This window comes from Leptonychotes weddellii, chromosome 4 (genome assembly GCF_054177405.1).
Source record: "Leptonychotes weddellii isolate Sample4059 chromosome 4, ASM5417740v2, whole genome shotgun sequence".
NCBI classification, from domain to species: domain Eukaryota; kingdom Metazoa; phylum Chordata; class Mammalia; order Carnivora; family Phocidae; genus Leptonychotes; species Leptonychotes weddellii.
This window is the reverse complement of record NC_138372.1, coordinates 14,658,805-14,672,356: the sequence shown is the minus strand read 5'-3', so window position 1 is coordinate 14,672,356 and position 13,552 is coordinate 14,658,805. Positions and strand designations below refer to the sequence as shown.

Below are 13,552 nucleotides of genomic sequence, written 5' to 3'. Positions count from 1 at the left end.
CTGGGAGAAGCTTTTAGACCCATTTAAAATCAGAGCCATTAAAAATATATATATCTTGCTCAGTGTGTAGGGATTTGTTATTTGGTTGTGTTTTGTATGTCTAAAGTAAAATTTTATTTCGTTGTAGATATTTTTATTCTTCCTAGTTGTGGGACTTAGGTGCAGCTTGACCTTTCCTTTGAACATTTGAGATTGGCGAAAATGATTAACTTTTTATTTATTTATTTTTAACTCCCCTTCCCACGTAACTTACTCTTCACGAATCTTAGAACCCCCTGTGTATCTCTGTAGACTCGGGGCTAGAGCTGAACCTCACTTTGCGTGGCGCCTAGCCAGCGGGTGTCCCCCTGAACCAGTGCTCTTCTGGGCTTGCGTCCTGATCCTCCTCTGCTTCGTAAATCTCTGGAGCTCTGTTAGTAATGAGTATGTGGCATCTGTGTCCATAATTACCCCTAAATCGCTCTGCTCATGCACAGCTAACACTCAGTGACAACTGCCGAAACCAGAGCCAGGGCCTGGGGGTTACCTCATCCAGATTTAATTAAAGCAGGGGAAAAAAATGTTTAAGGAATCTTGTTTCTCTCATTCCTTGGCCTGGTTCACAGAAGACTCTTGACGGTTAACCTCCTTATGAGGCTTTTATGGGAGTGTTGTAGAAAGACATTTGGTCCTTACCTATCATTTTTTTCTGAAGACTGCTGCATTATGAATTCTGTACCCATATGTATGCCTGTACATTTTGCCAAATTCTCTTTAGGTAGATGGTGTCCATCATGACTTCTCACCTCTAAATACTTAAACCAACATAAATAGGACAGTGTCCTATTACCAGACTCAAATTTTTCGAGGTACCCCAAATATGTCCAAAATGATGTTTTCCCCTCAAACTAGCATGCCATCAGGGTATACATTTACTGTATCTAGAACATTGGTCCCACCTCCTCACCCCCTTTCTTTTTGTCTTTGACATTGACTAGACACCAGTTGGATTTCTTACAGATTGTCCCATATCCTGGATTCAGCTGATTGCCTCCTTATATTACTGATGTTCCTTTGTTACTCTGTTCTCTGTTTTCTGTCCACTGGAAATCGGATCTAAGTGTTTGATTAGATTCAGGTGTAACAGTATTGCAAGAATATTTCACAGTCGAAGCTATTTTGTGATCCTGTCAAGAAGCACAATGTGTCATCCTGTTTTTAGTTAAACCAAGTTTGATGTCTTTATTAATACTGTCTTTTGTTTTAAAGTTCTCAGCTGCTTCTACTTAGCTTCCATGCCATTCTCAAGGGAAGAAAATGTTTAATACGAACGTTAGGATTCAGGTTGTTTATGAATTAAATTTAGCAATCTTAAAGTTCTTTAGTTTATCATATGTGTGTTTTTCTGATTTAAGGTCAAACATAACATTTTGCTCTTAAATGTCCTTTTTATAAAATTTTTTTCTTTTTAAATCCTGGAGCTTGCATGCAGTGAGAGAGGTATAGCTCACTTATCCTCCCCCCTCCCCACCCCGACCCCTGCCCCCGCCGGTTTTCTGTAAGCCTGCTATGTAAGAACCTCCGGGGAGTTTCTACTCATTGTTGACACTGAATTTCAAATGGTTAAGGAACCAATAAATAAACCAGTTTTGCCTACCTGATGTACTTAAGAGCATGGGTCACAGAGTGGATAATTTCAGTGCTTTGTTTGTTTTGGATCTTTATTATAGAGCAACGGAGGAACAAAGCGGCAAAAGATAACCCATCAAAATTATATAGCCTATCAAAAGCAAGTCATTCGGCGCAGTATGCGACATAGAAAAGTTCGTGGTGAGAAAGCACTTCTTGTTTCTGCTAATCAAACGTTAAAAGAATTGAAAATTCAGGTGAGGAAAATACAACTTTTGTTGAACCTCGACTTTCATGAATTCCTGCTTTCCTATGTTTATATACGTCTGTTTTCTTTCATCGTCGGCCATTTTAACCTCTGTATGCTCATAGTATCAATCCATTGAGAGGGGATTCTTTAGATTTCACAGTAATGCCTACATTGAAATAACTCTTTCTTTTAGAAAGACTTAAAGTTTTCAAAATAGCCGGGAATCAGGGGCACCTGGCTGGCAGTAGTTGGTAGAGCATGTGACTCCTCAGGGTCATGAGTTCAAGCCCTTTGCTGAGCATAGAGACCATGTAATTGAAAAATAAATTAAAAAGTTTTTTAAACCAGACAGAATAACCAAGAATATTTCTATGAAGGTGAGAGTGGTTTGGATTGTGAAAACTTGAGCAGGTTCTGAGTAGCTTTCCATAATGAGAAACAGAGCCATTTAACTTGTTGCATGCCAAGGTTGTTCCAGAATCATCGTTCCGTCGCTTTATCATGCCCTGTGTTTTCCTTTGACCCCTTGATAGGTATTCGAGCCTATTACCAAGATGTGCTGTGAAACGTAAAGGGAATTAAAAGGCAGCTACTTGACTGTTGATTCACTCCAATGAGTCAGGAATTCTATCACAATATTTTTGGTGTTAGATTAAATCTCCTTGTTAAAATTTTAAGTTTCCTTTACCACCTCTCTTTATGGAGTGGTGTTTTCCAAATTGGTTTTTAAAGATTCATTTTAGATCTTTTCCTCCCCATCCCTTCCCCTGCCGTCCCCCAAACAAGCATTGGTTTGCACATCGGTTCAGTGAATGCAAGTAGGCATTATGAAAATACTTCATGATTTTGTTATTTCTTGGTATCAATACAAAAGTAGTATAAATGAGTGTGGCAATGGTGTGTCCCAAAACCTAGGCAAGAGTGGCTGATAAGTTCAAGATGTCCATGAAGAAAATCTGGCCCCTAATCTGTTTCAGGCACTGATATATATCCAAAAAGTTGACCAAACTTCCCTCTTTGCTACTTTCATGTGGCATAGTTTACTGGTTCTGCATTTTTTCTTGCTGCTGATATTTATCATTGTAATTGAGGCAAAAATACAGGCTTCCTTTGAGGGTGTTATATGTTCCAGATTGTCCTGGGAACAGTATTTCCCTTGGTTGAACCCGTGGCTCTGAAAATAAAGTGTTGGCATAATATCTTCACTCTGTTATTGTACCTTTTACATCTAAGAAAGCTTGTTTCTGTCACCGGCTTTTTGCCTGTCAGTGGTAAACCTCGAACATTCAAAACCTTTAAATTACAAAAAGAGCCCCTGTGGATAAAGACACTCAAAAAGCCTGTGCTGCTTTCTGCTTTTATTATGGACTACCATTTTTGAAGAACAAATCAAAAGTCAGCAGAAATATCCTCTGTATAGGAGCATGTTACCTGCACCAAGCTGCTGTTTGAAGTGAGCCACAGTTCAAATGAGACCCCCGATGTTCTCTTCCTGGATGGGTCCTTTGCAGTGTCCTTCCTCCCGCCCCCCCACCTGGGCTTTGAAGGCACTGTGATCCGGAGTCCAAACAAAGGGCAGTGAAATGTAATTTTCCCTCGCTGCCCAGTGGTGGCGGCTTTGAATCCTTCCACTAGACGTGACCTTTTGCCTGGCAGCCTGGCCAGCATTGGGGTTTGTAGTGGGTAGGAGTGTGACCCTCGGTTAGTGGTGGTCGTGAGTTTTTGTTGTTTTTTTTTTTAAAGTATGTAATGCCTTTTTTTTTTTTTTATGTTTGATGGAGCCTTTCCTCTGAGGGATATTACATTTCCAAGTTAATAGGAGGACAACCTTTGTAAAATTGTAAATGTTTTATTCTGGACAAGCCCATTTACAGTTGCTTAAAACCTTAAGAAGCTTGCTTTCCCTGATTATTAATTCAGCCACCTCTGATACCGTAAAGTAAATGGAAGTACAATTGATCCGTCTCCTTTCACAGAAGATGTTCGGTGTTTTAATTGTATTATTTCATTTTCCCAAAGATAGGTTTTGAGCGGGTGATGTTGCCTGCCGTAGAGAGGAGGAAATGTTGGCCCAGAGGTTAAATGGCTGGCAGCTGAAGCCACTGCCCCTAGGTTTCCTTATTTTAGCCCCCCGCCCCTCCCCCCCCCCACCCGCCCTGTAGCAAGCAGTCCAGAGCCACTCCCCGCTAGGGAACAGGGCTCTCGTTGTTCCTTGTGTGCTCTGTAGATCAGGGATGCTCCACCTGCTTGATAAACAGGCCCATATAAGAGTGATTATACTAAGGCGTTTTTATGGTTTGTGAATTACTGTACCGAAGGCCTCCATGCCTTTTATTGTCCCATTCCCTCATTCTGAAAGAGTGTTTTCTCTTCACTAGTGAGTACTTGTTTATCTTCCATGGCACCCCTTCTACAGACCTGTCTATGCCTCCAGCTGTCCAACCGACTCTTTCCTTTGTCCTCCCCAGATCTGACATGTGCCTTCTGCCACCATCTAGGCTACATTGTTCTGCGCTCGCTCTCTGAACCCCTCCAGGGTGGGATTACTCACTTTTATATTTCCAGCATGGAGCTAAGCATTCAACTCATGGTGGCTTCTTAATAAAAGCGTCATTAGTTGTTGAATGAAGTTAATTAAATGTCCTTGTCTGTGTCCTCAAAACATAAAGTACTGAGCATCAGCCCTTCAGTGAGTGTGCTCGTGGCCGGAGGTATTTGCTTTGTCCACCCTCACGGGGTTTTGGGATGTGAGCAGGCGTTCCTGCAGTCCAGCAGCTGTGACATTGCCCACATTAAGTTGGCCCTAGACACCTCCACTGAAACTCTTCCTTTCTCCTGGGTCCCCTTTGTTAACCCAGGGCTGGTTACTTCTGCCTGTGTGCTGGGCTGGCTTTGGTAGAAGTGTCCTGGTAGTACTTCCTACTCACCAGAAATGCGTGTATCGATGCACAGGCAGATCATTGATGATACCAGTGCACGTGAACCACAGATCCATCTCTGGCTTTTGTGTTGTGTGTGTGTGTGTGTTTTTTGTTTTGTTTTATTTTTTTAAGATTTTATTTACTGACAGAGCGCACGAGCGCACACACAAGCAGGGGGAGCAGCAGGCAGGGGAGAAGCAGGCTCCCCGCTGAGCAAGGAGCCTGATGCAGGTCTTGATCCCAGGACCCTGGGATCATGACCTTGAGCCGAAGGCAGATGCTTAACTGCCTGAGCCACCCAGGCATATCCCGATCCATCTCCGTTTGTTTTCCAGGAGCTGTTATCCTTTTGCTAAGTCCAGTTAAGATTCTGACCTAACAGAGAGGAGGCCAGTGTTGTTATCCTTGTTCTTATTTTTCTGTATGCCATTATTAAAATCACATTTCTGGTCATGATCTTCTTGGCTTGGAAAGCTCTTGGGCTCTATTGTACACACAGTTGGCTCAGGTCTGCTTCATCTTTCCAGAATCAGAGAGTAGAGGGTAGAGTGTGTGTAATGGGAGAATAGTTTTCCCACATCATGGATATTGGTGCAATAAAACATATATGTCATAAAATGAAGCATTGAATAAGTTATGAAGCATTATAAAATGAGTACTCTTTTTAAAGATTTATTTTAGAGGGGGAATGGGCAGAGCAAGAGAGGTGTTTTTTTTTTAGATTTATTTATTTATTTGACAGAGACACAGCGAGAGAGGGAACACAAGCAGGGGGAATGGGAGAGGGAGGAGCAGGCTTCCCGCGGAGCAGGGAACCGGATGTGGGACTCGATCCCAGGACCCTGGAATCATGACCCGAGCCGAAGGCAGACGCTTACAACTGAGCCACCCAGGCGCCCCACAGCGAGAGTCTTAAGTCGACTCCACACTTAGCTAAGAGCCCGATGCAGGGCTCGATATCATAACCCTGAGATCTCAAATGTGTGCCGAAACCAAGAGTCACTCAACAGACTATGCCACCCAGGTGCCCCTAAAATGAATATTCTTGAACTCACCCTCCCAAGTTACAAATTAGAACTTATCATTGAAGGTGCCTGTGTGCTCCTGTCCAAGGCCAACTCGTCCTTGCCTGCCCACTGGTAGTTACTATCCAGAAATGATAAAAATAAGACATTTTTGTGATGTTGAAAAAATGTGTATTATGCATAACAGTGTTTCTGAATGTATTTACTTTTTTTTTCTGAATGTATTTCATTTTTAACAACTGGCTTGAATTAGGATGGGGTATATGGTCCCTTAAGAAATTCCTATTTTGGTTCCAAAACAGAGACAAGACTATTTAAGAATATACAGCAATCTCAAGGGCTGAATTATACAGTCTAGGCTTGCTAAGGGAATTAAAACCGAAAGAAGAATCCAAATGGCCTGCTGGTTAATTTAAAGATGGTCTTATGAAAGAATTTGGACTTGACTTGACAAAAGAATGTGGTACCTGGGGGCATGATGAGAGTGACCGTGATTTCCCTGCCCAGGACTTAAAACCAGAGGAGCTGTCAGCATGGTCCACCCTCTGCTCCTTCAGTTTGCCCACACCCCCTGCTCTGGGGGAGGCGGCAAGGTGCTCAACAAAAGGATCTGTGGGGGGCGCCTGGGTGGCTCAGATGGTTGGGCATCTGCCTTCGGCTCAGGTCATGATCCCAGGGTCCTGGGATTGAGCCCCGCATTGGGCTCCCTGCTCAGTGGGGAGCCTGCTTCTCCCCCTGCTCATGTCCTCTCTCTCTCTCTCTCTCTCTCTCTCTCTCTGTGTATCTCTGTGTCTCGAATGAATAAATAAAAAAATCTTAAAAAACAAAAAACAAAAGGATCTGTGGGTATCTGTGTTCTCTAGCAGATCTCCTAAGGATGTTCCCAGATATGCTGGGATTATAGTCTCAGTGGGCTGACTGTAAAGAGTAGTATCTTTCGTAGTCTGAAGACTTATTTGTTTTTGTTTTTTTTTTTAAGGAATCCATGTGTTCATTTATTCAAATAGGGTGTAAGTCTCAGTATTTTGCCTTATACAGACTTTCTTTTGTGTTGGCACAGATCATGCATGCGTTTTCAGTTGCTCCCTTTGACCAGAATCTGTCCATCGATGGAAAGATTTTGAGTGATGACTGTGCCACCCTCGGCACCCTTGGCGTCATTCCCGAATCTGTCATTTTGTTAAAGGTAGGTGACGGCTCCTTACCTGAGGAGATTCTGGGAGGTTTTGGTGACCTGCACCCATGTGTAACCTACTAGTGACAGTGGTTAAGATCGCCTCTGGGCCTCAGCAGGGTGTGCTAACAAGCGAGTGCCGTGGGTTTTTGCTGGCTTCGGGATTCTCCGGCTCTGGCTGAGCCACAAGAGACTGAGAGGAGGTCCAGACGTCGTTGGTTCTTGTGGGGTTCTCATAATTTTTGTTAAAAATAATAGATATAGATTCAGCCTCTGCCCAAACTTCTGGATCAGCAGAATTACTTAACCATACTTCTGTTAAAGCATCCTCTCTTTTCCTTCATCTTAGAAGTACCAGCCAGTCAAGCTAGGAAACAAATATAAGACACAAGGTTTGGCCACAACAGTCAAAATACTTTTGGTTGTCTTAATGGGATTCTTGTCCAGGCCATGGAGATTGACTTTGGGTAGAGTGGATTTAGGAGAGGTAGAAAGTGTTTTAGAAAGGAGGGGTATCTGAGAGGTTGTCAAAGAAAAAAAGCCATTGAACCAGCCTTGCTTAGCCCAGTTCTTGCCGTACTCCCTCCCTATGGGCTGGATTTCATCGCTTCCCTTTACCTCTGGTTTCTCGGCTAGAAGTATCCCCACTGTGCCAAACACCCCTGCGTCATGCGGTAGAAACTTTGTCAGGTTTTTGAACTGTGAAATATATGCTTTTCATACCCTGGAGCCTTAGTTCTGGGGAGATCCAGTTAGGCCCTGAAACGAGGAAGCACATCCATACCCACTCCTCCACATATCCGCGAACCCTCCTCCTACCACCCGCCCCCTCCTCCTGTTCCCCTTTTGCTTGTCTTGCAACTGTAGGTTCTGTGGAATTATTTTGAAAACCTAAAGTTGCCAAGTCCTTAAGGACCCTACTAGGTCCAAAATTCTCGCAACAGCCCATTTTAATCAAAGGGCTTGCACTTTAGGCGGGTAGCTAGAGCCCACGCTGGTCATTGGCCTCTGCCCGTGCTGCCCACCCTGCCACAAGCTTGCACTCTGTGCTGGCTTCCATCCTGCAAAGGCAATGGGTGTTTTGTTCCTGGTGGTGAGAAGGGACACAGATGTCTTTTTAAGCTAACCTATTTTTAGGGAACCAGTCTGATTTGGTTTCCACCTAACTCACTCTGTCACCATCACCGCTGGCTTCTAGCTCGTATCATTTCAATCTGCGTTTAGTAATCTCAGGGGATCTCAACATTTCCACTTCGAAAAGTGTTTTTAGGAGCAGGAAAACAGTGCCACAGATAATGTACAGTTTTGAAGGTGATGGGTCTAGACCTACGTTGTGGTTGGCAGCGGCGTCCTCTGTGAGTCTTGGACATCGCTGGCTGTGCCCGAAGCCTGTTGTCTACTAGTGCTTGCATCTGTGTCCGTAGCCAGACACTCGTCACCTCCTGGGCCCGACCCTTGTGGTGAGGTTCTGGCCTGCTCCTGCTCCAGGCTTCCGCTCCCCGAGGTTTTGAATTGTCTTTCTTTGTCTTCCTAGGCTGATGAGCCAATTGCGGATTATGCCGCAATGGATGACGTCATGCAAGGTAAAGACAAACTTGTTGGAGGAATTTCTTGCTTAACTCGTTAGAATGAGGGGGCATTATACCTAATGCAGCTTTTACTTTTAACTTTGAAAAAAGTTCTACGTGTTGATAGGGTGGGGTCTTACAGCATTTATCTTAGAGGCTCAGAGAAAGAGAAAGGTGCGTACAAAAATTGGGGAAAGCTGAGAAGAGTAGTAATTTTTTTTTTTTTTTAAAGATTTTATTTATTTATTTGAGAGAGAGAGCACATGAGACAGGGGAGGGTCAGAGGGAGAAGCAGACTCCCCGCCAAGCGGGGAGCCTGACGCGGGACTCAATCCAGGGACTCCAGGATCATGACCTGAGCCGAAGGCAGTCACTTAACCAACTGAGCCACCCAGGCGCCCCGAGAGTATTAATTATTTAGCTGACCTGAGGAAACCGGCTCACAGCTAAGTCTGCAGATGGAAGAGGTCTGCAAGAAGCAAAGGTCATTCAGATTGCGGAGCCTGCGACCAGAGGGAGGGCGACCGCTCACAGCCCCTCCTTTGACAACCCGTCACTGCTCCTTCCCCCACCTGTGCCTCGTGCCCACCGAGGGTGTGCGTCTCCGCCCTTCAAACTACTTAAACCACAGAGGCGAGAATGAGGCTGTTCGTAGCACAGAGGGAGAGTACCCCTAGCTTCTTGATCAGAAGCTGGCAGCCACCTCTACCTCCCACGCAGGAGGGAGGAGATCCCACTCGGGGGATAGTGGCCAATTCAAGGAAGTCACCGCCACATATCTATTTTTATAAAGTGGTTCATCTTCCAGGTACCCTTCAGGGAAGCCCCCCCAGCACGCCCTGAACAGAGTCCTCACACTTCAGTAGGTAGGAGGGGCAGCTCCAGACCACCATGCAGTGGAGGATTGAAAGCATGGAACCGAAAGTTGTCTAGCAGCAGACTTAAAAAAAAAAAAAAAAAAGGAACCCAGAGGAAGCAGTTGATGCAGAAAGCATAAGGAAGCTTAAAAATTAACTATACGTAATACAGAGAGACCACATAGCCAGAGGGCTAGATAGAAGGAACATTCAGAGAACAGAAGGGGATTCACGAAATTAAAAAATGATTGCACCAAGGGCGTGATACCATAAGTGAAAATCTAGGGATGGGAGGATCCTAAAAGCATCCAGAGATGCAAAGGAAAATGAGTCACATTCATAGGATAGAGAGTCAGGAGGAAGACAGGTGCATGGAGCTGTGCCCACAGGCTTCTGAGGAAAATTGAATTCCAATCAGAATCTACATCTAGACAGACTTTATTCTGCCCTCACATGTGATGGCTCTTTGTGAACACATGTGAGGTCTCAAAACACTTCTCTCCCGTGCAGCGTTGGCCAAGATACTGTGGAAGGTTGTGTTCCTCTGAAGCAAGAGTGTAAGTCAAGAAAGACTGGAATGGTGGAACAAAAAAGTAGGGATCCAACATAGGAAAAATGCCCTAGAAGATGGTGAAGGGAAATCCCGGAAGAGAAGCTCTGTGGCAGGTGGCGTGAGCATCCCCAGTCCAGATCACAGCTGGGGGCAGAGGGTGTCCATGGGGCAACATGGAAGTGACGGGTGGCTGTCTCAAGGTTTACACGTTTTTAAAAGAGCTTTTGCTTGAATTGGAGATGGTACAGAGAAAATGGAAGTCATAAATAAGGTAGCAGTTACCAAGACCAAAAAAAAAAAAGTCCTACAAAACAGGAAATATAACCAAGGTCCACAAAGGGGTTCGACTGTGAGCCCTGTTCATGGAGTGGCATACCGGAGACCCACTGGCTTGAAAATTATCTCTATCTGGATGATAGATGCGTTAGGGGGCCGGTGGCACATAAGAGCTGGTAGAAGAACTAAATGTGTATCTTTTGTTGAGGAAGTTCGTAGATACCATCTAAAGTTAGGAAGTAACAATGTAGTTGACCCTTGAACAACATGGCTTTGAACTGTGCAGGTCCACTCATACGTGGTTTGTTTTTTGTTTTTTTTTCAATAAGTGTCCGTACAGCACCGTTAAATGTATTTTCTCTTAAGATTTTTTTTTTTTTACATTTTTCTCAGGGCACCTGGGTGGCTCCGTCGGTTAAGCGTGTCTTGACTTAGGCTCAGGTCATGATCTCAGGGCTCTGGGATCGAGGCCGAGTCTGCTTTAGGGTTCTCTCTCTCCCTCTCCCTCTGTCCCTCCCCCACTTGCCCTCTCTCCCTTAAATGTTTAAAAAAGAATAATAACATTTTTTTTCATTAGCTTACTGGATTGTAAGAATACGGTCTATAATATATACAACATACAAAATTTGTGTCGCATGACTGTTCTCAGGAAAGCTTCCAGTCGACTTTTAGGGGAATCCAAAGTTAAATGTAGATTTTTGACCATGCAGTGAGCCAGTGCCTCCAGCCCTGAGTTGTTCAAGGGTGAACTGAATAAGCATATTATCTGGAAGTAAAGTGCAGAAGAAAGCGCTGCCCGACTCTGAGGTGGTTCGTTCTAGAGTGTGGGAATGGAGGGAGGCGGGGGAGACCAGCTCCAGAGGGCATCACATGGCTTTCTCCAGGCCTACCTCCCCTGGTGTCCTACAAAAGCTCTCTCCAGTTACAACCATTCCTCTACTGTATTTGACTTTTCAAATAATGGACGTGTGTTGCTTTGATGAAAATAAAACAAAACAGAAAGACTTCATTCTCACCCAAAACTTCAAAGGTAATCATTATGGGTGAGTAAGGTAATTAGAAGTTATTTTAAACTTTTTGTCTTTAGGCACTGAAGTGACCTTACTGTTGTTGTCTGTCCAAGCAGTCTTTTCATTTTGGAATTATTTTTTTTCTCTGTCTCTTTCTTTTTTTCTAGTATGTATGCCGGAAGAAGGGTTTAAAGGTAAGTTACATTTGTCATGCTTTGTTCATGAATGTCAGAGTCCTACTGTAATTTTCTCTTAAAGCGAAGGCCATAATTTGATTTTAAAATTTAATTCAATCTGAGTCTCATGACTGAAATTAATTTTAGTTAAATGCATTTTTTATTCAAGCAGCTTCATTATCTTTTTCAGCACTCAGGCCTGAGATAGGGCCTGTGTGTTCACAGTATCTCCTGCCAGATGTCCATTTTGCTTTCCCTTTCTCATTTGGAGGGGCAAGGTTGGGGGATTAGCTACTGGCATTTCGACATTTATATTTGCCTGTTCCCAGTTCCTTCTATCAGTCTCATCTTAGAGGAGAACAGTTTGTTTATCACTGGTAAGAATTAGAGGAAAGGAATTTGCTGCATTATATCTGGTTCAGTGAAAAGGTTTCGTCAGTCTGTTGAGAATCCAGGCATTTCTTGGATTATTACTTTGGATGGAGACACAGTGGTGTGTTGTCCCCTCATGGCCACTATAGTCATGTACGCCAATAACATTTGTTAATTTGTCAAATACAGACCTTTGATATTTACAGATTTAACTGTTGCCATCTTGAGTCTTTTTGGCCTACTCCAGAGGTCCGTGGCAGCTTGTGATTTTGCCAAGGAATGAGTTTGCATCAGATATCAGGGGTTCTTTGCTAAAGCAAATGAGTGAGCACAGCTACTGGCCTAAATAAAGCCTTCCTGTCAATGCAGCTTTGTTGTCTACACGTTACCACTACAAAGAAACTCCTGATGTGGTTAAAACAAAACAAAGCAAAAAATTTCTTTATGAGAAACGGCCATCAAATGAAAGCATCAATAAAATCTGATTAACGTGTGTGAAGATACCGCGTAGGAACATGGCTTTCAGCAGAAATGTGATTTAGCTGAAAGCCTGGAGTCTGCTGATATTTTTCCTTGTCCTTCAACGTCAAGGGGCTGCTGTGCTTATTTGTTAAATTGGATACTCCCTGTTGATGATGCGTTCTTGGCAAATGGAATACATGAACTCTTAATTTTCAGTTCACAACTGTACCTCCACGTGTGTTTCTTTTCCCAGGTACTGGTCTTCTTGGACATTAATCTTTTGAACACTTGCTGACTTCTAAAGAAATGACCAGAAGGGAAGAGAGAAGTTTGGCATGTTAGGGCATTACTGAAAAGGTGGATTTAAGAATCAAACCATTCTATGACTCTTCCAAAAGGCAGAGAACTATTCCGAAGTGACTGTCCCAAATGCCTTATGTCAAATAAAGCAGATTGCACTGAAGGACATCAGACTTGAAGGAAATGTTTCAAATTTTATATTTAAGGGAGGGTGGTGGGCGGGAGGGGGCAAGTACAGATCGAACCAGTTTAGTAGCAGTAACAGTAAATCATGTTTACATATGAGATTTATAGTCACGGGAGGGAATAAAGTTCTGTTATATTTCCTTGCTCGAGTTTCATACCAGATGCATTGGTCCATAAAGGATTTGTATCACAGTAGATGGGACAACATTCTGCTCTGAACTAAAAAGTAATTCTTTAGAGACATAACCTGCTTACCAATACCTGTCTTTGATTCATATTTTACTTTCAATAAAGCATGAAAGTGAAGAACTTGCTGTAACTGTGGAACAGTGTCTTCAGATTAGCCTCCTCTCCGCGTCGGCTCCAGCACACCCATCCTACATACAGCTCACCGGTCCCTCTCTTATTGTTGGGGCAGGGACGAGGCACCTGCCTGTCCCCTGCAGGGAGTGAGGGATGGTGTCTGGGCTTCAGTGCCTTGGCTTCCTGCATTCAGGAAGGATGGTGAATAAAAAAAAAAAAAAAAAGGAAGGATGGTGAATGTGTAGACCTGTGATAGCACCTTCCTCCAGTTTGGCACTTTATTCAGAATTGGGAAATTGAGTATACCTTGCACTTCTCAAAAATCTGACCATCTTATAAGAAGAGTATGGTGGACTGAAGTACATTTGGATAACATAAGTTTTTTTATAAAAATTTATTCTTCCCATTCTCCAAGTCTACCGTTTCTTGGATCTCGCTTCTCTTTTTGAAAGCATTCCTTTGAAATGCCCAGAAAGGAGCTTTTAGATCACTTTGTTTAAACAAGGGAAAA

The 13,552-nt window shown here is 43.5% G+C and overlaps 1 protein-coding gene across 4 annotated transcripts in view; it reads left to right on the top strand.

Annotated features, from left to right (window-relative positions):
• USP48 (ubiquitin specific peptidase 48) overlaps positions 1-13,047 on the top strand; it is a 95,300-nt gene extending 82,253 nt beyond the window's left edge. For all 4 annotated transcript variants that reach the window (XM_081817686.1, XM_081817685.1, XM_081817684.1 and 1 more), the window contains 5 exons: positions 1,710-1,865; positions 6,865-6,990; positions 8,513-8,561; positions 11,410-11,436; positions 12,506-13,047. In XM_081817686.1, the coding sequence (XP_081673812.1) occupies positions 1,710-1,865; positions 6,865-6,990; positions 8,513-8,561; positions 11,410-11,436; positions 12,506-12,528 (381 nt within the window). In that variant the 3' untranslated portion in view covers positions 12,529-13,047. The remainder of the gene's footprint in view (positions 1-1,709; positions 1,866-6,864; positions 6,991-8,512; positions 8,562-11,409; positions 11,437-12,505) is intronic.
• The last annotated feature ends 505 nt before the right edge of the window (positions 13,048-13,552 follow it).